The following is a 27,943-nucleotide window of genomic DNA, read 5'->3' on the forward strand; positions in this document are numbered from 1 at the left end:
ACAAACATTTTAAACATTACAGAACAACAAAAGGATGGAACAACCCACACACTCAAACACGCAGGGAGGGGGAGAGCAAGTGGGCATACTAGACATCTCAAAGCAAGCCACCAAACAGTCTCTGTTTTTTTTCTCTCGACTGAATACAAATGGTAGAATTGGCCTGCTCATAGGTTGGCATTGTGCCGTCTCAAATGCCAGGGGCGCACATTTTTCCCACTACACTATATTGTGGTAGGCTGATTTATGAGCTCTTTCAAGCTGCTACGATTATGTGTAGCAAGGGGGGAGGGCTAGGCATAACAACCACGGGGGTTTGGAGCGCCCGTCTGCAGGATGAAATGTAATCCGCAGAACACGGGAGGAAGCTGGGATAGCGCCCGATCTCTGTGTCTATAGTCTGGGAAGCTTTTGTTTACCTGGACAGCAGCAGCTCTAACTACCCAAAGCTCATTTTTGCATGGTATATCACAGTCATTAGAGTCCAGGGAGGAAAACAGACATGGCTCGGAGCTGTAGCGGAGCACAAGGAAAAAAATGCAAAAATATACTGCTGCGGAGGGTTTAATGAAATTCATCTGGCCACACGCAGAAGCAATAATAATAATACTCTCTATTCGTATTAACTTTATTTTGCCTTTATTTCTGGATTCTTTTGTACCTACTGTGAGAAATAAAATAAAAATTCTGGTCTTGAGGAGAAGTACAAAGTTTCCTTTTCGAAGATGCAACTTTCCTCTTCTTTGCATGGACATGGATCCTGACTTGCCTTTTGTTCATTTGCTTGGCAGGCTTGGTTATAAGTACAGCCCCGTTATTGCTCGGAGATCCCTCATTCACTCCCTCCCTCATCCGAATCCTCATTACCACTTCTACTGCTGGCAGGATTCATCTGACCCAGTGTTTGTGTTTCAAATTAGCTCAAAAGTCGCATGAAGGGCGAGCTCATGAAGGGAGAGTCGTGGGTGGGAGAGACAGTGCTGGTTGCAAGGATAGAGCTAATGTGCTTAGCCATATTCTGGGGATGCGTGGCCCTTTATAACCTGAGCTGAGTAGTTTTGTGGAGCAAGAAGAGTAAAAATGTATTAGAAGGAGCAAGATGGGGGTGGGAGAAATGTTAAAAACACAAACTTATTATGTTTCCTTTGATGATCCAGTGAAGAGTGCCTGTTTTATTCAAAATTCAGGCAATTCATGTCGGCACCTCTGACTTCCTCCACAACCTATAACCGTGCATCTCATCCCGTCCTTATCCCTCCTGTCATCGCTCTGTTCCCAGGTTTGAACTGTGTTACTTCCGTGCCATATTTTCTTTCTCTTCTCTGAGCCTTTGTAGAAGTTGTTTACGAAAGAAGCAGGCAGGGTGTTGGGTGGCTTCCAAACTTAGTTCCAGTGTTCAGCTGAGCAGCACAAATGAAAACGAATGAGGTTAGCAGTCGAGCTCGATTCCTTGAGGTAAGACTATCACTAGCAGAAAAACATGGTTGGATCACATACACATACACATACACATACACATACACAACTGTATACAGAACATACAGTTTGAGGACACACAAAGGCACAAAAATACACACATGTCCCCTCTCTTTCTCTCTCTGTCTCTTTCTCTGTTTTGCTGTCTTCTGCACAATTACAGATACACACACACACACACAATACATTGAGGTGCCTATTTTGACACCTACCTATAGGTTCTTCCACAAGAACATTTTAATTGAGAATACTGTACTGTGCTTTCGCCAAACATCCATACCTCATTTGTTTATTTTCGTGGATTTAAAATAACAACAACAAGCAAAAACACCTGAAATGTTTCTACCCAAAGGAAAAACAAAGTTCAAGTCCAGGCCAGGGAGCTGAGCACCCTGGCATATTTTGGTTTTAAGAGTAAATCATTTGATAATCTAAAATGAAGATGAAACAGAATAACACTGTTTGTCTCTTCTTCCGCTGTCTTTATCTCCCCCCCGGCTTTAGCATTCATGTCAGGCTGAATCTGACAGCACAACTCCTGTTGCAGATAGCGTTGCTTTGCTCTTCCCCAATATGCACCTCTATGCCCTTCTCCGCACTTCTCCCCTTTTCTCCCTCTCCTCACTTCCCTGGAGAACTGAATAACTTGTTCGGCACAGGTAGGCTTGGTCGTGATGGGCATGCATGATTGACAGAGTGAGAAGGAGAGAGACTGGAGGGAGAGACTAACAAGAAAGAAAACAGCGCAAGTAGAGTGAGCGGAAGAGAAAAGAGGCCCCGTGAAAGAGTGGAGACAGGTGAGGACTTCAAAGGTTTCTTTGACCTTGTTGGGCATTTCTTAGGGGAGGAAATCAATAGGTAATGGAGTCAGGATGTAAGCAAGAAGGCCAAGGGTAGTTTCAGTCTAAAGGGCCTGGGGATCAAAATAATCATTCCGCATGTTTCACTGTCTAAGCCTTGCGCGCTAGTCGTACAATACAATAATCATCCGTGAAGGAAGAAGCATTGTAACATTACAGAACTGCCTTCATTTCAAGGGCCAAGCGTTTATGGGCCACTGGAGTTCTGCAAAGCCATCCAACTTCATGCTAAATGAGGAAGCAAGTGCGGCTCGTATACCATACAGTGGGCGCAAGTGCAAAAATATCAGCAATATTTCAACAACTCCCGATAAAAGTGGAGGAAGCAAGGGCATATAGTGAGAAAGCAGCGAGTGATCTGTCAGATAATAGCAGCGCTGCAATATTCATCACAGCAAGCAACGTGCTGCTAAAATTGCCTTGTTTGAACTGGTAGTGCCCAACATTGCATCGTGATATGACAAGGCCTCATTTCATATTCTTTTGAAGATTTCCATGCAATCATTTTTGCCTAATTTGTGACTATTGATCGGAGAAGGATAGCATTCAATCTAAAAGAGAAAGCTTGAAGAGGAAAAAAAGACAGCAGGAGACTGAATCAGAGTAAGAGACTGTATGTAAGACCCTAATCAATATTTCATCCCTGTGCCTTGGTATTAATTACAGCAGCTCATTGATCAGTCAGCCATTAAGCACATGGGATGCACCAGACTCAGTCCCATTAAACCTTCCTCTGCTTTCCCAACTTTTCCTGCTATTAGTGCTCCATATTCTCTATATTTTCTTCTTCCCACTTTTCTTTTCGCTCTCTTGGGCTAAAACAACACAGAAATAGAGACATGCTCCACTCCAAAGCCTCCTTTTTATACAGAGATTGTGCTATAGGGCTGCTACAAAGTCCCCTCTTAACACTTTTAGATAGCATGCCAGCATTGCAGAAGAAAAAAAGATGTGACAGGCGTGACGTAACACAACAGCATTTGCCTCTAGTGTGACATTTAATATACACATTGGCAGCCCTTTCTTAATTATAATAATTGAATAACATGGTAGTAAGACCACAGAGCTCCCGGACCTCATTGTTATCCCAATTTTTCGACAGTTTCGGCTGCTGTTCTTCTTTGAATTTAGTTGCTAACTGCTATCAGCTGCTTTTTAAATCTCTCACGGTGGGTCGCACACACAATATGCGTCAAAACTTCACACCTGTTCTGCCCATAATCCCATCCTGCCAGCAGTCCCTTCTACATAGACACTGTTCCGATGCTGTTAGTACCTCCCTTGTTGGCTCAAAGTCGAGACAACTCTGTCCCCCCATCCTGCAACCATACCGTTTATAGAGGCCTGCAAGGCTGCATAATGGCGCAATATTACCACTTTGAACAGGCAGTGTAAAAGGGCTTAATTCTACCAAACTCCTCCAATCCCCCCTGCTCTGTCTTCCACTTTGTCCTTCTATAAGTACACACCCACAAAGACATAGACACAAACACATTCTCAGGGCAAAGAACACCTATGCGCAATGAAGCGGAGTGTGAACACAAGACAACAGAAGAACAAAAGCATATCTGTCAGCAGTATATGGCTCTTTTGTGTTTGAGTCAGTGCATTGGTCACTGTTCTTATCGCAATAAACGCACACTCCTAATCGTAGCAACCCCTTCCCTACACATGGTGGGTTTGAGGAATTGGCAGCGTGTGAGCCCCGATATCTAAATCATAACCAATCTATCTCAGGAGCCCTTTTAGCTATTTCCACCCCTGCTGTCAAGCAGAACTTTGTTGTTGATAAGCATTTAGCAGCTCCTTTTGAACTCAGTATCTCATGGGCATTTTGTGGAGGTCAGTACACAGAAAAACAAAAAGCACCATTGATGTTGCTCCAGGCGTTGGCTGTGTTATGACTGCAGAAAGCAATAGCGTGATAATATTCCAGTAATCCAATGAAGTGAATTCATTTTGCTTCTGAATGTTGTGAAGAGCTAACAGGATCAATAAACAGTGCATCGGGTAATGAAAACATCAAATGGTTTTATCCCTGATTGTTATGAAGTATTAATAGACTTTTAAACTAACTGACAAAACATCAGCCCCTTGTGTGGGCCTCCAATTTGTTGTCCCTCCTGTGTGTGTCTCGGTGAATGAATGAAGCACGCCAGGAATGAGAGTCGTTGTATCATGCATGTCACATAATGCACAAATAGGTCAGGTTGCAGCAAATTGTACAGCATACAGAAAGTTTGACTAGTGGCATGAGTCCAAGAATTAATGTCAAAGTTTTGTGATTTTACATTCATAGATAGTTTTGTTTAAAGCAGGATTATCTAACTGTTGCTTAACTGTATGGCCACAACTGACAATTAAAGAATTAGGGTAGGTGCTGAAATGTGTATCTCAAGTAAAGAGGTCAATCATTCAACTAACTGTCTTGGTGATGTCAGTTAAAATGCAGTGGTCACTGTTGCTTTCTTACATTGGCTACCTTTAGCTGCTGATTCTACCAGACAAAATAAGGCTGTTGCAGTAAAACCCTCCAAGTGTACTGAACTGAGTAGGGATTAATTTTATTGCTTATGAATTCAACATCTCGTTTGATGTGAAAGATAGTGTTATTTCCTCTTTAAAAAGTTTCACAAAATGATCTACTATTTCACAAGAAAAGATAACTGGAGTCAGGGGAGAAAAGTATTTTTGAATCTCACCCACAATATTTATCACTGTGTGACTCATCAGATTTATTATGTGAGCCCTTTAAGGGGTCGTTATGTATCCTCATCCAATGTTTTGTGTGATATGTAATGAATTAGCTTTCCACGAGTGATGTAACATACTCATCGGAAAGTTATGAACTTCATACAAAGTTACTTTGGTTAGGTTTGAGAAAGGAAAAATGGTGACAACATATGTTAAAGTAACTCAGAGTTCACCCGGTTCACACAGCTCTGAAATCCGATTTCCCGGGGGAAAGTCCTGTATTTGCTTGACTCTTGTACCACTCCAACCTGCCTCCTTACACAGACTTTCCATCTTTGTGTTACCTTCTTCTTTACTCCTGTCAGTGCATTGGTCATGATCGCTGCCTTCCTGATTACATGGGTTCTACACAAATTACTGAGTCATGGTTATGTGGATTACATACAAATTGTGGTGCATTACTTTTCTTAGGTATGAGTATGAACAGTGCATGAGAACAACCTGTAGGTCTCGACCATAGCTCTTGAAAGTGCTACAGATATGTTTTTAGCTTTACCCTATCATTATGAAGTACATGGTGATTGCACAAAGCAATGGCTTTAGACCATCTGTGTTTACATTCGTTCCCTATAAGCCTTGCTCTCACAAAGCAATTTTTTCTGCCACTAGGTAAGGTCACCTGGGAAAATGCGGGCTAATTTACGAAGTGCGTCACCATTGGGCAACCAAAACAAGAGGAGGATAGTGCTTTTAATTTCCCCATTAGCTATCAGTATCAATGTAAGTTATTGTAATTTCCCCAGAAGCAGAAATGGCAGATGGTGGAACAACCAAAGTAACTGTGTATACGGTGTTAGTTGCTAGGCTCTGAGGAAAAAGGAAAGCAATCCTTTTTTCTTTGTGACAGTGGCACTAACAATAATACCACTTTGAATTAATACAGTTTGTGATGTCATGGGGTATAAAGTCTGAAGCAGCTTTACAGACAACGAATGGGAGCCTGATTTTGTGGACCCACACAATGTTTGTTTTCTCTTTTATACCCAAATGAGCATTGTAGTGTTCTTAGATGAAAGAGAAAATATATCCATACACTCACAACATTCCCTGGCTGCTCTCAGTGTTATATAAAACATCTTTTATTTATTGTCTCTGGAGCAGCTCAAGACTTCATACCCTATGACACCGCAAATTTTAGTTTTAGTTCACTTTAGTTTTTGGATTTGGGAAAGCGCTGTTCATGTTTATTTTACTTTTTGGACTGTCTTAGACCTTAGAAATAACATGTATGAATTTTATAAATGGGCATTGTTCCCATTTAAGAAACGGGGGGCTCAACCAGCATCATTCTATTTGTGACTGGAAATCCAAGATAACAGATAATGTCATTTCAATATTGAGCAAGTGGCAAAACAGGCACATTAGCCTTGATTAAAGACTTGCAAACTGTTTTTGCATTTTGAGCAGGATATGAGAAGATGAGCATCTCTTCTGCATTGTGCATAAAAGCCATTGGGCCCGCTGATGGCCCTTAAGGAGTAAAAGTTAAACTTACACAGAAGTTTGAAAGTGTAGAATTCTGAATACATGAACTCCTCCTCACAGAGAGGCCATGGCCTCCGCCTGCAGGTCCGCTAGTTCATAACAGTCATTTCTGTGAAATGTGCTTCTCTGTCTTTGCTCTCTTGCCAACTGTTCCCCTTGTCTTTGATTCCCCACTTCTTGCTTTATACATAATGTCCACTCACCCTTTCGGCCCCACTACGCATCTCTCCTCTCTCGCCTGCTCGTGCCCTGCCCAGACAAGGGCAAAGAGGCTAATCCTGGCTCTGAGGCCCAGTAAGCTCAGTCAGCTCTCCTCCTTCTCTCCTCTGTCAGGATCCATTTCGTCTAACACTCTCCCAGGCTGTCGTTACGGACACCAGAGAGCAGGGTGGTACTTTTGACCTCATTGTGTGAGGAATTAGTCAGCAGCCTGTCTCTGAATCATTGCTTGAAAACCCCTCAGACCTGCCAACAAATATACATACAAGCACACCCACATAGAGCAGATGCTCAATTCCAGAGATACTTTATGAACAACTGATATGTTTTCATCGAAATTCAGTAACATGGTGCAAACCAGAGGTTAGGCCAAAAAAAATAAATAAAAAAATTGGACTTGATTAAAACGATCTGTAGGGGGGTCCTGGCCTTGCACAGCAGGACAGTAATACAATAAGCTGCATCTTTAATGCAATAAGACTCTGGCTGAAGATATTACATCCCTTCTCTCAGCCCAGACTGTTATTTAAGAGCCTGCAAAAAGTATTTACATGACTCAAGTTGACCCTTGTGCTAGAGGGGACCGGGAGAACAAACAAACAAGAGAGGAGCAGCAGGGCTTGGGAGGGGAGGAGAAGCCTGTCTTTTCTGGGTGAATAAACATTCCCCTGACCAACAGAGAGACAATTCCTGGCCTATGAGGCATAACAGACTGGGACATATCTACAATAGGGAAATAAATAAAGGTGAGAAAATGCACACCGGGTTTGCATGATTCAATTCTGACCTTCTTCACCCACAGATAGCAATGGAATAAAAATATACCCAGGTCAACAAAAAAGGCAGAAAGAAAATTTTTCTACTGGTAAAAAAAATGAAAGTCTGCCAGATGGTGTCATTGTAAGTTCATGTGTGGGTGGTTTGGTCTTGCGAAGCACTGTTCTCATTGAACCAATGCATCCTTGTCTATGCAAGTGAGTGTGCTTTGCAAAACTGCAATCAAGTTTTACAGATTTCACACAGATGCAAAAGAAAATTGATTTCTTCATGTTCCACCAAGTAATTTGCAAATCCGAATTGATTTGTTCTCCTTTGTGTTTCGCCGTTAGCTACATGGTTTCCAAAAACAAAAATCTCATTAATGAGACACCAGGGAGATGTCACCACATACAGTATGACCTTTACCTCGGGCTCTGCATAAGTATTCCTTGGATCAGAGACACCCACATCAGCACAATCTGCTGGCTAAACAGCGGGGGCTTACAGGGATCTACTCTCTAACTACAGCTGTCTTCTTGTGCAAATGGACATGCTAAAAATAGAGACTGGTTCTGGAGCAAAAGTAGTGTGAGAGAATTTTATAAGTTCACAACATAGACTATATATGAAGATGGACAACATGTCTCCAACTCCTTCAACTGTGAAGACTAAATAGCCGAGAAACGGCCACTGACCTATTCCACTGGTGTCATCATTTGGGGACAGTTTGCACAGTAGCAATCTCTGTGGTATCCAGTTTTTGTCCATACACCCAGTCGACCAATTCTGAGCAGTGGCACTGATCGCGAGCACACTGACTGGCACACATAGCTAACAATCATGGCATCAAACAACCTTTTTATAGCTTTAAATAACTAATTTTACCATACTTATCAGAAACAAACACCTGTACAAACATCAAATGTAGTCTACGAGGCATCGCCACAGTCTATGAGTCAGAGCAGAGAACACTGGTCAGGTCCAGCCCCTGCTCCTCCCCAGCTCTTCCAAATATGGTCACTTCTGGCTCCAAAGAACCCACATGACGACGTCCAAAATGCCAAACTCAAGGCTTCACAACAGTGGGCCAATGGTTATTGTAATAGCAGCTACATCCATTATTTATACAATCAACATGTTTAATGATCTCATCTCTGGTCCTTTAAAATTAACTAATTAGGTCAAAAATTGGTTTAAAAAAAGCTATAAACATCTACATTGATGGACAATTAAAATACATATTCTTGGAGACCAGACAGAGGGCACCTGGCCATATTACAGATAGGAGGAAATTCAATATCCTGTGATGGTCAACACTGCTCTGCCTCCATGGTAATGAAGGACACTAGTCAGACATCATCAGATACACCGTGTGATTTCCTACGTGGTGATATAAAGGTAAAAAAACAAGTCAGTCTGCTAGCAGTATCCCACTAAATAAAAGTATTTGTACTATTTTCTGAAAAGTCTACATTGAAACGCACTGTTTATGTAGCTCAATGACAGAAGGAGAATAAACTAAGTCAACAAACTGTCTTTCAAGTTGGCAAATTTACCATCTCCCTCTGTTTTATACATATATATATATATATATATATTACTGTGAGTGTGTGGTTTTTCTTAGAGGGGTGTGTCTAATTATGATTCTACTTGCAGAGAATACAGTACTGCAGTCTCAAAGCTTCCAGGCATTGTGTTCTCCTCAGATAATAGACATCCAGACAGAACTCCTGCTGTAGCCACCATAATGAGTCTCCTTCCCTGACTCCCTTGTCCCCCCACCCCCTCCCTCCGCCTGTCTGTCTGTCTGTGTGTCTGTCCCTGCAGAGCCCCTAATGGAGCCAGAGGTCTGTCTGAGGATTTTTGTGAAGCAGTTGCCGGAGATATCGACTGACAACTAGCCATCTATTTGAGGATAATAAGGCCCACTTATGCCAGAGCAGATAATGTAGACGTCGACAACAAACACAAATAGTCCTCTGACAAGCAGAGAGGCGAGGCTGACTGTGATGCTTTATGATAACTTGCTTTTTATCTTTAGCGGTATAGCATGTAGTGTCAGCAGCAGACAAAAAAGTCTTGCTCGTCTGTGGGTTCAAAGTGAAAGTACTTGAGTTACATTTGATTGAGGGTGTAGGAGGCCGACACACAAACTGTGATTTGATTAAACAGGAACACTTAATGTATCTGCTCCTGATGCAATTAGTCCAAATACATTGGGATATTATTTTTCTAAGTCTGACAGTTGCTGACAGTTTAAGGCCATTGAGTGATGTGAATCTGGGGCACAAAACCCATCCATCTTAGCAGTATAAGGCTTTCTTGAAGTTACGGGGATGTCAGTAGTGAAGGTGTATTAAAGAATATAGTTTGGGACAGCACTTGAAATGTTCTTTGCTACATATATATAATTTAAAATGGCCGAGGCATTACAAACTAAGAAGACTGATGACTGCAAAGTTTGGCAATGCGGGCTGTGTGTGACTGTGTTGGCATGCCATGGGACAAAACTTTGTCAAGAGCAGTCTGCCTGTTCCCTGAGCTGCCAACAAGAGGGAACAGTGAGAGAAGTGACTGCTGGAGGAGGAGAGGAGGAGAAAAGAAGAAAGTGAGAAGGGTGACAGAACGGAGAAAGAAACATATGTGATTTTTTTGGCAGGGAATTAGCTGGGTAAAAAAAAAAGAAAGAAAAAAAATCGTTGCAAGAAAAGGGTTATGCTTTTCTAATTGGAAACAAGCCTCTGTGAAGCAAATTACAAGCCAAAAAGCCAAAAATCATCAGATGAGATAGGCGCAGAGAGGAGTGAAAATGGGAGACGGTTAAAGAGATGAATATACGGGGAGATTGGGGTTTCCATTCAGTGTGGCCAGGCCTCAAAGTCAATCTTCATCAGCAATCCCATCTTTGTGTGGAGGTCTGGCTGAGACGGGAGGGGGAAGAGGAGGAGCAGCAGACCAGAGAGATCAAAGCCAACTAAAAGTGAGGATCAAAACTGAACTATTACTGTAGCCTTACAGTAGAATTATGCATGCGATACTATTTCTGCACGCAGACGTAATCGGCCTTTGCTTTGATGGTATTAAGTTTTGCCCTGGTGCTAAACTGGGGCCGTGGCTCTGGCAGGGAGGAGGAGGGAGGCACGCTTGTGGGGGAAGAAGGAAGGATTGAGGAAGGAAGTCCATTTAAATTGGCAGAGAATTAGGCTTAAAAGGCCCTTATGGCTCTATGTGTAGGTCTATGTATGTTTGTGATTGCGAGAGAGTTCAGGAGTTGAGAAGACATGACATGACTCTAAACAGGCAATCGGGCTTCATTGCTTTAAAGCACAGTTCAGGGCTGGAGAAAAAAAAAAAGATTTGATAACGGAGTCTAAACTGGACTTACGACAGCCTTTCTCGTCGCTCTTGTCAAAGCAGTCGGGCAATCCGTCGCACTGCCACCCACCTGGGACACACTTCCCATCTCCACACATGAAATTTCCAGGGATATTGCACTCTGTGGTGAAGTTATTCCCTGGGAGCAGCTGGCTCTCTGATTGATAAACAGATACAGGAAGAGAGAGAGAGAGACAGAGACAGAGAGAGAGAGAGAGAGAGAGAGAGAGAGAGAGAGAGAGAGGACAACAAGAAAGATTATTACAATCTGATTATTACAATCTGACTCCATGAAGAAATTAAACAGGTGGAGGGATATTGCATTGCAGCGATATTCATCAACACAGTCAAAATGGAAGAACAAGTTATTATCTCCATTCTCTAAAGATAGAAAAATAATAAAGGCAGTGGCTCTCTTTAAAAAGCTATATCAATCTACGGGCAAATAAACAGAGGACAATCTCATGAATACAAAAGCAGAGGAGGTCATTCAGTGTTAACAGTATTGTGGGCGTACGCATCAAGTCTAGAGCTGGGCAGTACCATAATCGGGCCGATAAGGAAACAAACACCAAAGAACGCTCACATACAAACAAAGCACATAGTTGTGTCTTGGACACAGATGCACAGATAGGCACACACAGACCGGAAATAAACGCATTCAGCAGAAAGCATGTGCCCCGAGTCCGTTCGGGGCATTTCTAGTTGACGCAGTGCAGCTGCGGTATAATGGGCTGGAATGTGAAACATGGCCTTTTGGCTGAGGTTTGACACTATGCGGAGAGCAGTTTAGCTCGTAAACAAAACTATAGGATGGTAATGAGGAGTTCCGGGCAGACCGGGAAACACTTTCATGCTGCATTGCTGAAACTGGGTTCAGCTGGTATAGGCCACTTCATTACACTTAAGAGCAGGACGCAGGAGGTGTACCTGCTGCCAAGAGGTGTAGACTTTTAAGCCTTAAGTGACGGCGTGGTTAACCACTAAAGTGACTGACTGGGTCACACTATATATATCTCTCTTTCTTAGAGGGTGTTGTTACATATTATCCTTTCTAACAGACCATTCCAACATATTTCATAAGGTTGCAAAGAGATCAAATATATCCTATTAGTGCTGTTTAAAGAGAAGATGCTGTTTCAGTTCCTCCAATATTTCAAAATAAAGCAGATAAATGAATTCACTTTGTGCAGGCTTTGTCTTCTCTATTTAATCATAACAGAGACACATCCTCCACGCGGCTGCATTCATTACTTAGGAATCCACTGCACTACAGTACAAATAGAAAACGTTTGACCTTTAAGTGTTTGTGAATTCAAAACCGGAGCTCACAGGTTCACAGTTAGTTGATATTCACTTAGTAGATGTAGCCAGTTCCCAGAGTACCGCTGACACATTGAAATTATCTGTTCTTACATCATCCCTCCACTGCTGCCCTTTTACCACAGCAGGTTGTGGAAACCATGTATAGATCCTCTCATAAATGAGACGGCACGACCCTTCTGATCCTCTGCGGGGATGATGCAAACTCCTCTTTTGTCTCTTGCAATATACAGAATGAAAAGTGAGGGATAAAGAGAAAAGGCTTTGTAATTTATGGAGACTGGAAAGCATTTCAATTATCATTTCTTATTAGTGGGAGGAACCATCAAACGCAACTTTCGACAAATTTGTGCAATGAAAACTGTTAGGTATAATTGATTAATGCCTTCACAAAACTAAGGAAGTAGGCATTTAGTGTAGAAAATGTTACTTATATTGCAACCTACTTTCATTATGCTATGTTGGAGTAGAGTTAAGAGAATGAATGTTTAATATTTAGAGCTTTCAAAAAAATGTTATTAAATAAATTATTTTGCATTTCAAAACAGTGTTGAAGTACATTTTTAAATGGTAAAGCAATTTACCAGCTTGTTTTTATTAGTTAATTATTAATTAAATGACAGCAAAAAAAACCTGAATGTGACTAGCATAAAGTAGCCATGTCTGTAAAGGGGAGGCCCATGGGTTCCCATAAAACCCATTTTCATTCAGATAGCTTGAGTTCAGAGGTCAAGGCATCCCTGTGAAATGGCCATGCTGTTTTTCCATCGCCAACATTTAGACTAACTTTGGAGCGCTATATCACCCCCACTCCTCAGAAGCTAGCTTTCAAACTCAGCCTGGTACAGCCTCTTAAAGTCAGGAGTGTTGGCCTGTGATTAACACAATTTAAAAATATACAATAAAATACCTTTTTTTTAAAAAAAAAAAAAAACAACATTATGTACAAATCTTAACTGCATCATGATTGAACTGTTAACACTCACCATATTAATATTAAATTTCTTTAGCAGAATAGGATAAACAACATGGGCATAAATTACTATCTGAATGATACAGAGTTTATGGTATTTAAAAAAAAATAAAAAACCAAAGGTTATTGACAAAACATTTCGGGCTGGAGCCCAAGATGCCACAACCATCCCCAACCCCTGCTCCTTCTTTAAACCCAGTGGTGGTGCAGAGACCCATTTTCTAGTAGACAGCAATTTAGCATGGTGAGTCATCCGGGTATATGGAAAAACAACTAAATGCCAATTTTTTGTTATCTATCTGAGAAAACAGCACCACCTTCACACAATCTCCCCTGGCTCATCCCCTCCTGTCCTTGTTTGTTTTGCTCTTCCTGACTAAAGGGACCGACACAGAGATGCACACTTGAGGGAGAAATCAGGAGGCGAGGAGGAACACAGTAACAGTAGAAGTTCATGTCACATATAGAAGGTAAACAATTCAAATCTGAAACTTCCCTCTTGTTTACCAGCTGTATCTGACCATACTGTGCTTTCTTCTCATACTTTGTATGCTATAGATTCCTCAGCAGCCAGCAGCATTCATGAGGGTTCACAGACCCAAAAATAAATGTGATTGAGGACCCTCAATGTCGACAAAACTCCTAAACAAAATACTATGTAAATGTCCATTCAGACCCGCACAGAACAAGCGTAGGAGGGAGCTGTGTAAAATGGCTTCAAAGAGCTGGTGGTTCGAGAGGCATCAGGTTAATTGGACAGTTGCTTTGAGAGCATGAGAGAGAAAGAGAGAGAGCACAGAGAGGGCTGTATGTGTTGTGTGTGCTTGAGAGACGGCCAAAAGGAGTGAATAAAGGAAGGCTGACAGACAGCTCATCTTTCCCCATGAGTCTCTGACACTGCCAATAGCAAACCTTTGCAGCACTTCTTGCATCCAGGTTCCTCTTTTGGCAGGCTCGACACATCTTATTGCAATACCCCTGTCATTCTATCGATGGAGTACAGCGGTTTACCGTCGAGGTAATGAACATGCCCACCTCATTACTACAGTAAGTGTGGCTACACAGCTCACTACAGACTCCTCTATGAGCTTGTTAACAGAATAATAACACACTGCTGTTCTCTGTAGGAACTGTGGCACTCCCACAGTCACCTGGGGCACTTTAATGGACATGACGGTGTCCATGCACAGTGACTCACTCATTTATCCTATATGCTTTTAACTATGATGTTGTGGATATCTCGGGACATTATGCGCAGCTGCACAAAACTGCTGTGTACAACTGTGGTCACAGCGGGTGTGTGAGGGAGAATTGGAGGAGATAAGGCAGGGATGACGCTGGACGTCTGTGTATCTTGCTGGGGGAAGTGTAGACCAATTACTCAGGGTAAATATTGACTATACTATCCTTGCCTCTGCACACCCATCCTCTTCCTCCCACCCTTTCCCCACCCTCCACCATGCTTGTGTCCACTAAGGCCCCATTTAGACTGTTAAACCATAGAGCATGGAATCTTTCCGGCATCAGCTGGATTTTTTTTTTGTAATTAGCATTTCCATTTGCACTCCTTCCATAAAGTTTCACTAGTTCACTCAGGGTGAAATTCTTCCCTCTCTTTTCTTCCCAGCTGCTGCTGCTGGTACTGTATATATAGAGTGCACGCCTCTTACCTCAATTATAATTTGAAACAAAAACGAACTCCCAGCATAAACACAAGTCTAATTTCCCAGTGGTTCTGAATAATACTGAAATTACATTAGGAATATTTCTTGCAATATTTTCCAAAGGCAAAAATCATCCCTAATGCAATCTTTCCTCGCCTAATGTTGAGTCATAAGTGACATGCAGTATGAGCACGACTGCTGTGCTGTGTTAGATTATATTTAGAACATAAGGGCACTAATGAAAGCAAACATTTCTCATATTTATGCAAAGTTTAAAAATCCCCTCCAGATATTTTTAAGACAGAAAAAAGTTCAACTGCCTTGTTCAAAATTCTTAAAATTACATAAACTCTTCCATCATTAGAAATCCAGGGTTTTGAATATGTACGTACGTCTTGATCCAAAAGTTTAAATGTGGAACACACATATATATATATATATATATACAGTATATGTGAGTCTAATTTGTATATACACATAAATACATTTACACATATATTTAAATAATATTTTTCCTATACTGCTCTGACACGTCTGAGTCTCAGTGCTTTCCACAATAGTTCAGCTCACACTTTAAATTGCAAATTTTAAGTTGCACGCTGGACAATGATTGGCTTCCAGACTAGTTATGATATCATAAAGTCCTGCTTGTGTGTTAGATTTAAGGTAAGCAAAGAGAAACCCTCCTCCCTCAGCAGAATGTGAAAACAGCCTTCTAATGTCAAACTCTGCACATACATCATTCTGCACAGTGAAGGTCAAACATCCAGGAGAAGTAACAAAACACAAGGCACATTTTTAAGGGTACTACGTGCAGACTTTGACCACTAGTAGTGGTACAGAGCAATGTTATTACCAGAAGGTTTTGTTCACACATGAACACGTGAACACACATGCCTTCATCCAATTTCAAGCTATTTGTCTACGTAACAGTTGGTGGTCTAATGTACAAGTAAATTTAGTGATGCAAAACAAGCAAGAAGACTGCAAACTAGCAAAGATAGATCTAAAAGCCATTCAATGTATTTGTCCAGAGAGTAACACTTCAAAAAAAAATTAAGAAAAAAAAACACACTTCGTTTGTTTACAAGAAATCTCCTCAGGGCATCTTTAATCTTAGCAGGCAGTTCTGGGTTAAAGCGAGGAATAAATTCTAACTCATCCCACACTGAAATAAAATCATGAAATTAATATATTGCAGATGGGTCTGGTTCTTGATGTCTGCATATCTCCTGGGTATATGATTTTCATATTTACTTTTAAACCTGATTAATTTTTTCATAAGTGGAATTGGAAAGCAACAACCTCTATAAGGATTGTCAATTATTCAATATCTTTGACCACTGTTGCCCATTTGAATGACAAAAAAAATGAAGTCAATGCAGAAATGGCAAGCTTCCAACTGTTATTTCATGATTATCCATGGGTACACTTCATACATAGTGATTCTGGTAATGGCAGCCTGGAGACGTCAGTACACCCTAAGCAATTCTCTAAATATGCAAACACGGGCTGTGCAAGGCAGACTACAGTCTAGCCACCCACACAAATACGTTTATACGAAATGTTTGAAAGCCATCCCGACATTGGACAGCTAATTTGGTAATCAAATCTATATCACTGTCAAGAGAGCCTATTGAAAATTCACAATTAAACTTTAACTGGCTTCTAATGGTTCTTGTATTTTTACTATATTGTCACAGTCCTGGGACGGGTGCAGAAAACAAGGTAGTAGTGCAAGTAATGTGGACCTAAAGTTCACAAACGCCGGAAACTTTTAGCTGTATGCAATTAGCAAGATATGCTGCAGTTAGTACTACAAGCTGATAAGCGTGCGAGTCAGTCACATTATGGTGAGCGCAAATGAAACACCAAGGTGTGCCGGAAGCCCAGTCTGCAGGTTCCTGGACAGCTACAACAGCGACAAGGAGAGAGCAGTATATAAGACAAGGACAGTGTGTTGGCTTTCCCACTCTTGTATATGAATATGAATGGAAACACATCAAACAGGCTGGATTTGTAGATCACCAAGATCATACATGTTTGGGTGCTTTGGATGTTTAAATAAAGCCTAGGTGGAACTGATGGAAACACTCTTTTTAATGTGCAAGTTTTTTCTTTCTATGTATTTTTGTAGTTTCAGTTTCATGACATAAATATTTGTCTCATTCTTACAGCCTGTTGTGACCTACTGCATTTTAGAAAAGTGTTTCTTCAGCATTCGTAAAGTGTAATACAGAAGCATTTTAAATGTTCCTTATGCTTATAATGAGAATAGTTCACCAAAGTTGCAAGTGGGCAAAATGTCCCCTGCAAGGGGACTTTGTCTGTCATTAACACTTGCATGACTGCCCATTTAAAACAAATGAAAAGAAAAGTATCCCTATGCATTTTAGTTTTTTTCTGCTGTGCAGAACTTGCGCTGAACTGTGGATGTTTTGGGCTGTTACACCCCTGATGACCCTTCTGTATTGGTCTGGATGTAACTGCTGCTACAAAACTCTCCCAATACAGAAAGAGAGAGAAAAGTGCTGTGTGGAGGTGGGGAGGACTAAAAAAATATGCTATGAGGAGTTAACAGAACAGTATGTAAAGAGTTTCAGCTTTTAAACAATAGCAAGCTGAAACTTGCTATTGTGGATATACAGCTGGACAAGGAGTCACATGGGACATGTGTGGAAGAAAAAGGTAGAAGGGGAATAAAAAAGAAAAAGCGAGTTGGACAGTAACATTATTTTCTACCCTCAGATTCCTAGTGATAGCCGGTCTAAGCAAGTTCTATTCCCTGTGCTCTGCGCATGAAAGGTCAGTGATATAAATCTATATCTGAGATGACTATTGGCTTGGCTGTTACTGCTTTAACCCCATCTTCCTCAGCAGGCTTAGATATCTGACCTGCATTGATTAGCCCTGGGTGAAAGGTTGAGCCTTCAGATTGAAACAGAAACAGAAAATTGATTGAGCTGCCTTTGTATACTTTGTAAGCTACAGCAGAAGTCAAAGTAATACTAGCAGGCATCACAATAAAATATTTATCGATGGGAGTTGTTCTCTTGAGGAAAAATAAAGTTTTTGTCTTTAGAAATAGTCCCTCTTTCTCATCACCATCACTATCATTTTTCAGAGCCTGTTTGTCCTCAATTTAAAACAGTCTCAAAAGAGCAAGTCAAGTTACATTACAGCCTGATAATGTCAATATAAACATGGACGGCAGGGCCTGCTTGTGTTAGAGGATCAGGGAGGATTGAATCGATATGGCCAGGCTGTGAACAAAAACTAGCTTTTTCAGGGTTCAAGGATAGAAACTTATTTTTCAATTACACACCACTCTTAATGGGCTGGCCACACAAGAGGGCTGTGAAGCGCAGCGGGTGGTGGAGGTGATTTGGCTGTTTCTTTCATTGTGTGTGTGTGTGTGTGTGTGTGTGTGTGTGTGTGTGTGTGTGTGGCAGAGATAGAGAGAAAGAAAGAAGGCGCTTCCCAGAGAGAGGAAAGGATCCTCCATCCTTTTCCTTCGGCTCACTGAAGCGACCAGTATAAATAAGCGCAAGTGTAAAGAACCTGGTCTGCATCAATTAAAGACACCCTACGGACAGACAGACACACAGGCAGGCCAGCATAAGCACAGAGCAACAGAGCAAGTAAGGCCTTAATGGGGAGAGATGGAGAAAAGGGCAGTCATGCATGAAGAAAAAGACAGTAAAACCCAAATAATAGCAGCCACATTTAGGACTGTGCCTCTTTTCAGCCGCTGTTCAGCCTTTTTCAACCTCTAACAGCCACATGGAAACCATTCCTGTCAATCTGTGTGTTAGAGGAAGGGAGGCCACAGGCTTCATCACCTGCTATGTTGTCACTTTATTTGTGCCTTCAGCTCTTTGCATTTGTGTCCTTGACAACAATGCTAAGTGAGCAAGATTCGCAGTTTTACTTTTCAACTTAAAGTGAGAAGAATCCGGCTCTTAAGAGGTGAAGATTATCATTATTACAAACATTTCACATTACCAAATGCATGCTATGCTCACTCATAACCAGATCCCCATAAAATCCACAACGGAGTGTAAATACCTTATGAAGAAAAATACAAAACAAAAGCAGATTATGAACGCAATTAGGCTTTAAAAAAGTGCAAAATCAAAAGTCATTAAGCAGATCTTAAGCCAAGGAAGGCAAATAACACTCACTCACATTACTAACTAAATAGAAAAATAAAAAAATGGGAATAAGCCAAATAACAGCATAGGACCAGGGGAAGTAAATCAAAAGTTTCATTTTTGTTTTTGATAAAGGAAAAGGGGCTCATGCTCTATAAACCACATGAAATAATGGATAGTTACCACAAAACAAAATAATAGATGCTGAGTTACTTTGCGTGGACATGACATTTATTTGCATTTATTTGCATTCCCTTAAACTACAATATTCTTCAAGAAAACCTTCGTGATCTAGCACAGTGGGTCTCAGCCTTTTTATGTCAAGAAACCCCAAATTGATACACATTCAGTCAAGGAATCCCTATTTCATAAGATTTCCTTCCTGAAAATATTTTGTTGTTTTAGATCATTAAAACCATCATTTTGCCGTTGTCATCAATAGCTGGGGAGATAACTGTGGATGAAGTGAGACCTATGATCAGGGCTCACTTCAATGATGAATTAAATACTGCAACAAAAAAAGCTAGATTGGTGATTATTACAATGGCTTTCTCAAAAATCCTGCTATATATAAAAATAATAAACTACTACAAGGGAATTAATACCGTCACACTACAAATATTTACAATAATGGCTATATAATGTAAGACACATGCTTTTATTTTTCATGCATGCACCATATTTAACTTCCATTTGTTCCAGTTTTCTTGTACATGCGATGCTGCATCTTGTTTCATGTCATTCTGTGTAAGTTGTGGTGTGGCTCCATGGTACACTCAATATGAAGGCCATATCTTTCACTTTAGCTTTTAATGTGTAGCGCACTCCAAAAATAAGACTTCCTCACAAGAGAAAAATTGTCATGGGGTTGATGTGAGTCAGCCTTGCTGCCACAGCCTCTGTTGTTCCAACAGTAGAGGAACGTTGATATAAGAGGCTGACACAGCTGACATCTTCCCTGCTTCATATTCTTCTCAAATGCAACATGACAACTAGGGCTGGGCGATATGGGCTGACAATTATATTGCGATATTTTTAGGTTATATCTCATATTTTTAAATTTCCTCAAAAGCACTTCATTAATGCTAGAACTGGGTGAAAGAACTGAATATTATAAAATCAAATTCCCTCTTTGATGTGACAATATTGTAGGAGTGACGATTGGTACTTTGAGAAAATATTAACACAGTTCTCATTTTTTTCCATTTTCCTATAAAATCAGGAAAAAAACACTATTTATTCCATATCACAATATATCCAATATCTAAGACAATATACAGTCTCATATCTCAGTGTGATAATTCCAAATGTAGTCTTTTTTTTACATTTATTCACATGCACAATCATCCACATTTAAGTATAAGTGTCACTGACACAGCTATGGACACAGTAGAACTGGTGGCTTCAGCTTTACAACAAAGCCCAACAAGGCAACTGAGTAATCCTACAGGTTTTAAACAAATCCCAGATTTAGCCAGTTTTATAAAGCAAATCTATGGAGGTGAAAACAAAAAGCACATACACTTGTCTGATAAAAACAAATCAAATGTCTGATAAAATCATGCACTTCTTTGCAGTGTTGTAATACTCAAGATTGGTCCTGATCTTGAGACCAGTCTCAGGACCACTTTGTCTCATCTCGGACTCGACTGTATTTTTAATCATCTTGTCTTTGTCTCAGTTAGGACTTTATTAGAAGACCAGTCAAAACCACAACTGTGGGGATATTACTTCATTGCCTGTGCAAAAAAAAATGAACGTTCAATAAAGTTGATTACGGCTCTTTGGTGTTTGTATCTGTATGCTCACTGAAAACATTTCTCAAAATAAAACGGTAAGTAAATGGTAATAAAATGGTAAGTGTGTCATGCAGTGTGGGACTCGCCCTGCCTTGGTCTTGATCTTGATCTTGACTTGGTCTAAAATCCTTATAGTTTTGCTCGTGTCACAGTCTCGACACACTCTGGTCTCAGTGATGACTTGGTCTCAGTAGTTGGTCTAGACTACAACACTGCTACTTTGTAACACTATGGCAGGTGCAGTGGGTAAGTTAAACATGTGAGTAGCTCTCCAAAACCTAAAGAACAATACAGAAAAGTCAGGGTAACAACTCTCTCACCTCAACTTTCACTTCCAAATTAAGTGCCTTAAATAAAACTAAACCATTGGTGAAGCAATGATGATCAAAACTGTGAAGACAGTTTAAAAAAAACGTTGTCAACATGGGTCACCCAAGCAGTGCTGAGACCAAATCATCTCTGCCTCTGCTACACTAGCTAGCTTTATTAGCAGTGACAGCTGTAAGCACACAGTTTGTTATGAAATCCTGATCATCACTGTCCTAAAAGTCAGAAAATGAGAATGTTATACTGTTCCAAGGCGGCATGGTTTGTCATTTTTAATCACATCATAAGCTGCAGGCTTTTTTCAGGGGGGGTTTAGTAATAGACACATATTGATCTCTCATCTGGTCATCACCACTTGTATTTACTAAGGAAGAAAAAAGAAGTCAGTCAGCCAGACAGACAGATAGCTGAAGTTTATTGTGCTCTTAATTTGTAAAGCTTGTCAACTGATGAGATTTTGTTTATGATTCACAAATTAAGATTTAGTATGGAGGTCAAAGACTGAGGACAAATGCCATTAGATATCTAAAACTTATTGGACAAAGACAAATGAGCCACAGATCCATAATATCAGTGCTTGTTCCATCGTTCAACATACACATGCTCCATCTAAGTCATTCACAATCAGCTTTAATGCTAAACTCTGTTATCTATGCTATATGATCAACTCACACTGTGTGCAGCTATATCTCAGTATACACAAAGATAGCCTTAGTAACAATTTTGACAGGCTTACATAATACATATGGGTTTGTTGATGCAATAAGAGTGTAACCATGCTGATAAAGAAAACTAACAACAGCTATGTTTTATTAATTGTGTTTTTTTCTCCCAGTTTGGAAAACCCAGTTTCATATGCACTGCAGTCCTTGTCATTAGCCTGGAGAGGGCTGCAGACAGACCTGTGCTGCCTCACATGGTGGTGCAGCTGCTTATTTATACCTTTCAATGCACTGATACACTGTATGTCAATTAAAACTGTACTGTTTCTGTCCCTATAGAGTTTTCACTTTTTTTCTTGTTTAAACTAAGCAGGAGCACACTGTAGGAAATACTGAAATAATACAGATACAGAAGGTCATGGTGATGATGCCTATTGCTACAGTTCCATTATATACCAGTTTAAATACTACCTCCTCTGAGTTTGACACAGAAGTAGAGCATGTCTGTGAAATGGAAATGTCTTTTACATTCATATATTTTATTCACACATTCTGTTTCTATCGGGGTATCATGAATATACATATTATAGCCAAAGAGAGATATAGACAGAGCGGAGGAGGCATACTGAGCAAGAAAGTCAAACAAAACCAGCGTGGTAGCTGCTGAAGGGAGCAAAATAATATTTAAAAATCCTCCACCATCACTTAAGCGGCATAGCAATATTTTCCCCATTTCGCTTGACACTTAAAATATTCATAATCACAAAACAGCACTGTGCTTCCTGAGCCACGCACACAATTGTCTGCACGACTAATGGCATGAAAATTTCAGTACACTCGTGCCAACATCCTGAGGAAACAGACAATAATAAAAAAGCGACTTTCTAAACCCAACCACTCTGCTGAGTTTAATGCTAAACTATCACATGCAACACAGATGCTTAGAAGCAGAAGTTAAAACTTTATCTTTGAAGTTTTGTTAGCTAGTTACTTAGTAACTGTGTTCAGACTAGAGTATAATCTGACCAGCTGCGACATTACAGTGGTGGGTGTGATGTGGCGCACCACTGCGCCTGGAAGCATCTCCCTATTTGCATATTCATTGGTCTTGGAATTTTTGATGAGGATGAAGGAGTAGATGTACATTTAATCCTTTCCAGTAGTTCAGTTTCATGTTTTTGTGGAAAAACCTATCCCACAAAAATATCATCCAACGCAGAGCATTTTTTAAATGTATCGCTTTGGAGGGAATCTTAACCAAGTAAATAAGTTGGCCCCAATATTTAGTCGCAGTTTGAAACCGTAATAAAAAGGGAAAAGTGAGACTATAGCTGACTTCACCACCCTGGGAAAAGGAATTAGAGTCCAAGGACATCCCAAAAACCACCCACTGTCAGACCAAATCTTAGAAGTCTCTGGCACCAACCTCACAAAGAGAGAGTGGTTAATTCTCAACAGGATCGGCTGCAGCACTGGTCAGCTCTCGCAGGTGGGGCATAAGCCCAATCCCCCTGTGTGCATCTGGAGAGGAACAAACAATGGACCACAAGCTTGTCCTCTCTATAGGCTAAAGCGGGATTAGTCACCATCCATGCAGCACGATAACGAAGCAATTGTTTGTCTTCGGGACTTATCACTTGCTGTTTAATAAAATAAGGACACTGGCTCACGAGGCAGAAAGTCAGAGTAAATTCCTCAAGGAAGGAAGACAGAAAATAAGCCTAGTGATGTGCAAAACCTCCTCTTTTATTGCATCTCAATATAGTTTTTTGTTTGTATTGTGATCCAAAAAAGTCAGAAGACGATACAAGAAATGTTACATAAACTCACAAATATTGAGACCTAACTTTACTGCATGTGAAATAAAAGGACAAAAAGTTTGTGAGTTTGGCAACAGTCGCATTGTATTGCCCTCACAACCTAAAAAATGTCATTGGCTTTTCATTCTTCATCATGTAATGCTTTCCTGAAAACTACGATAACATGGCAACATCCCAACACAATCATTATCTCGGAGGGAACGTAATACAAAAGCTATTTTTATTTCCCTGCATTACTCTTTTGGACTCACATCAAACACAGTGCTGTTTACAGTCAACATGCCTGAATAAATGGAAGTTTTCTAACCTCTTATGGCTTATGGCATTATCGCAGACATTGAGGGATAACTAGAGCATTACTAAGAAAACAAAAGCCTTTCTTCACCCCCAAATCCCCTGAAACTAATTCAAATAAGCACATTTACACAATTAAGCAGGCTGCACCACATGGGTTTGCCTGAAGATAGTTCACTTACATCAAGGCTGTCAGAGTGTTCATGAACCTATACTTCACTGACACTAAACAAATCAAATTAGCCACAAAGCTGTGAGTCGCCCACCAGCAAAGAGTGTCTAGCCTGTAGCTTTTCTAATGTGCACTAACATAACTGTAAATGTATGTTACCTCTACCAGAGATATTCAGTTTTCCCTGCCTGTCTACTGCTTCAGTGCACTGCTTAAGCGTTTTGTGCACCGCGCCTAAGCCATATGAACGTAATAACAATGTGGAGAAATCTGGACAAGCTGCTGCACGTCTTTGTTTGTGCCTCATTTCCACTGCATGGTACGGCTGGACTCAACTCAACTTAAATCACTTATGGAACAAAGTACAAGGTTTTTTTTTTAAAGTGTGGGTGGGATTCTAAGCTGATCGACAGAGTGACACCATGTGAAACTGCCGTGCCATCATTTTCAAAGCAAAACTCATTGAGTCCTTTCATCTGCCACCAAACAGTGGAACATCTGCACTTTGTTAATTCTCTGGGGTAGTGGGACATAGTTTTGAGTGCTGCAGTTTTTTAAAATCTGGGTCGAGTGAATAAAATAACTTTGTTAGTGCAGGATGTCCCATGTCTCGTCAGTGATGATTCTCTCTGACTAATCGGTGCCCTGCAGTGTTTTATCTCTTTTATCTACTGTCCCTACCTCTTAGCTCAGCTCGCTTGGAATCTCGACCAGTGTGGTACCAAAAAAAAGTACCAGTGGATTCAAGTGGATGTGTATTCTCCTTATTGTAGGCTGTGAAAACAATTTTAGACTGCTTATTTTGTAGTCAATGAATGAGGAATTTTATCAGCAAAGATAGATTATACTGACTTAATATAAAGCTGTTTAGTACAAAACAATTTATCTTCACAACTCTGCTCTGGTTTTTAAAAAATATTTCCTATAACTACAAGAAATCATTTATACTATTGTGGGATGATGGGGATGTAGATGGATAGGTGAGTAGAGCAAGTTGCTGTTTTTTTGTGCATGCTTTATTTCTCTAGAGGTCACTTTTACAGACAAGAAATGCAATAATGCAAATAGCAATAATTTGCTCAGGTTTAAAAAGAAAATAACAAATTCTCTGAAAATCCAGAAAGAATCCCAAACAAAATCTAATTTATATGACAATAATGTGAATCTCTCACAGAAATGTGAACAAAACATGTCCAAGTGTTACATTACCTTTATCTTTTGATACACTATGTTTCCTTCTTATTACAGCTCTTTCATTTTTGCCTACAGCCTTGCAGTCAGTTTGTTACTTCCCTAGCGAGACAGTGACCTCTTAGCCTGCCAGCATTAAGTGCTTTCCGGCATTTGCGAGGTTTCGGAAGAAAAAGCCTTGATAACAATATAAATTAAGTATAAAATGTCTGTTGACAGCCAGTTTATTTCTGGTTTCAGAAGAAAATCGAAGAATTTCCACAAGGATGTGGCCACACAGCGAGTAGCAGGCATCTAGAAGAGAGGGGTGAGACAAACCCTCTTAAAAGCTTCAGCCTTGTTAAAGAGGCTGCATTATTGATAGTGCATCTGTGGGCTGAAATAGTACCAGAGTGAGTAGAGCGAGACAGAGAGAGAGAAAGAGAGAGTACCAGCTTGAAGAGACAAAATGTCAGAGAGAAACTGTGATTTTCAACAACACAAATGTGATTTCTAGGTATGCATATTTCACAGACACAACAGAGACATACCTAAAAATGCAATGAAAAAAACAAAAATATTCTACGAATTTATTTTAAACCTTAAAATAATAATATCATTATTAAGCAAAAATGAAAGTTTAATTTGGAAAATGTCAATATAAACTTAAATTAACTTAAATTAAATTTTAAAATTTAATTCCATTGATGGATTTCACAAACAATGAAGCAAGTACACATACACCTCTAGGTTAAGATTGTGGCAAAGTGAAATGTAAACTCATGCAGGGTAACACGTTGGTCAATGAGGGAAATAAATGAGCATTTCTCTCCTCTGAATGGAACTGCAGAGACATGGCTGTATATACAGTATGTCATTAATACAATATACAAACAACAACAGTCTGTTCAAATGATTATTCCCTGCAACTGATCCCCTGAAGCTGTTTCTGTGTTCTTACATATGGACACATAAAGGTTAATGAAAACATAAAAATGCATACTTTGCAAACAAACATGCACACGCAGCTCTTTGGCAACATGAGCACAACAGTGATTGTTTCATTAACCTCTGTCTTATTACGCTTATTATGTATTCATTTAGAGGCCTCTCCTTTATGAAGTAGACCTTGCAATGACTGCCTTACACTGCCTTTGGTTTTTTTGGGAAGGGTGACTGGCCAAATTACCCTGGCTTGACTAAACAAGGCCCTATTAATCACACACTGGTCTGCCATTAATCTGGGATCACAGATCACACTGAGCCTATAATCCCATAATGCTGGTTTATTTAGTCTGTTTATGAGTCCATCTGCGGTTAAATTAAAATGGAGATCAGGGCATAAATGCATTACAATGCTCAAGCTCAATATTGGGGCTATGAAATCCAGCATGATTAGGTCGAAATACAAGAAAAAAAAAAAAAAAAAACACTGTCACATGCTGGCGGTATAGGGCACTTTCAAAAAAAGTTGTTTTGTTGCAGTTTTCTTTTGGCTTGGATTTCAGAGAGGCAATTGTCCATCTAATCCTCTAAGAGATGACAGTGGCATTTTCAACAGCATCCCAGCCTATTAACATCACCTTGGGATTACCTTCACAGAGAGGAGGAGCTGATGGAGATAGGGGCGGGAGGAAGGATGAGGAGGAGAACGATGACAAAAATGAGATTTGTGGACAAGCTGCTTGCCACTCAGACAAACAGCAGTCTTGTTTGACACAAAGACGTACAAAAATAGACTGCACACATAGTATGACCACAGAGACAGACACAAAGCCATCCAGACAAATATCTTTTTATGGGCTAGAATTCCTTATCAGTCCCAAGGAGGAAGCTTCTCCTGTCAAACAAACACATCTATTCAATTAATTCCAATCCCCCCACATCGGCCCATCACCGGCACAAAACTAAATGTCAACATTCCCCTGCGTCTCTTTCATCATGCAGTCGACTGTCACAGAACACACCGATAAACAGCGCGCACCCCTCATCCACCGCTACGCCGCGAGACCCCTTACTGAGCAAGCTGACATTTCCGCAGAGCCAGCCAGATAGTAAGAAATGATGCAGACAGAGGCACAGAGGGAAGCTGCCAGAGCTGACCTTATGTCACACCTGCGAGACTCGTGTTTGCTTCAAGTCACGCTTATCTCTGAACATGACAGGGGGGAAAACATTCGCAATCAAATCACCGTACTTAAGGTAACCAAAATCTACAAGTAAGTGTAGCTTTATAGATGCTGAATGAGCCAGAAAATGACGCCCAGAAACTAAAATGTCGTAGGTCTGGGAGTCATGAGTACATTTCATTTCATAGAAACAATGTTTAAGAGATGGAAATTGAACTATTAATTCTTCTTAGCACACGCAGCCTCATTATGCACCGTGGAGAAGATGTACTGTGGCAGAGGGTTATGATGAGACGAGTGAGGAGGAGGAGGAAGAGAAGTTGCACCCTTTTTACTTAAAAAGTGCCTGGGGAGAGAGAGAGAGAGAGAGAGAGAGAGAGATAAAATGATGGAAGCGGGGAGCGCTCGACAAAAAAGGCACAGGCTGCCTTTGTCTGTCTTCTAGTCTGTGTATTAGCAAGTAATGAGCTCCTAATTGTGTAGCCAGGCCATGGAGTCACTGCAGGGGTTGAGAAGCACTGCAAATGA

The 27,943-nt window shown here is 40.5% G+C and overlaps 1 protein-coding gene across 2 annotated transcripts in view; it reads right to left on the bottom strand.

Annotated features, from left to right (window-relative positions):
- Positions 1-27,943, bottom strand: part of ldlrad3 (low density lipoprotein receptor class A domain containing 3) — an 86,347-nt gene that overhangs the window by 44,758 nt on the left and 13,646 nt on the right. For both annotated transcript variants that reach the window (XM_042496802.1, XM_042496801.1), the window contains exon 2: positions 10,939-11,085. In XM_042496802.1, coding sequence (XP_042352736.1) covers positions 10,939-11,085 — 147 coding nt within the window. The remainder of the gene's footprint in view (positions 1-10,938; positions 11,086-27,943) is intronic.

Source organism: Plectropomus leopardus, chromosome 11, assembly GCF_008729295.1.
Source record: "Plectropomus leopardus isolate mb chromosome 11, YSFRI_Pleo_2.0, whole genome shotgun sequence".
NCBI lineage: Eukaryota > Metazoa > Chordata > Actinopteri > Perciformes > Serranidae > Plectropomus > Plectropomus leopardus.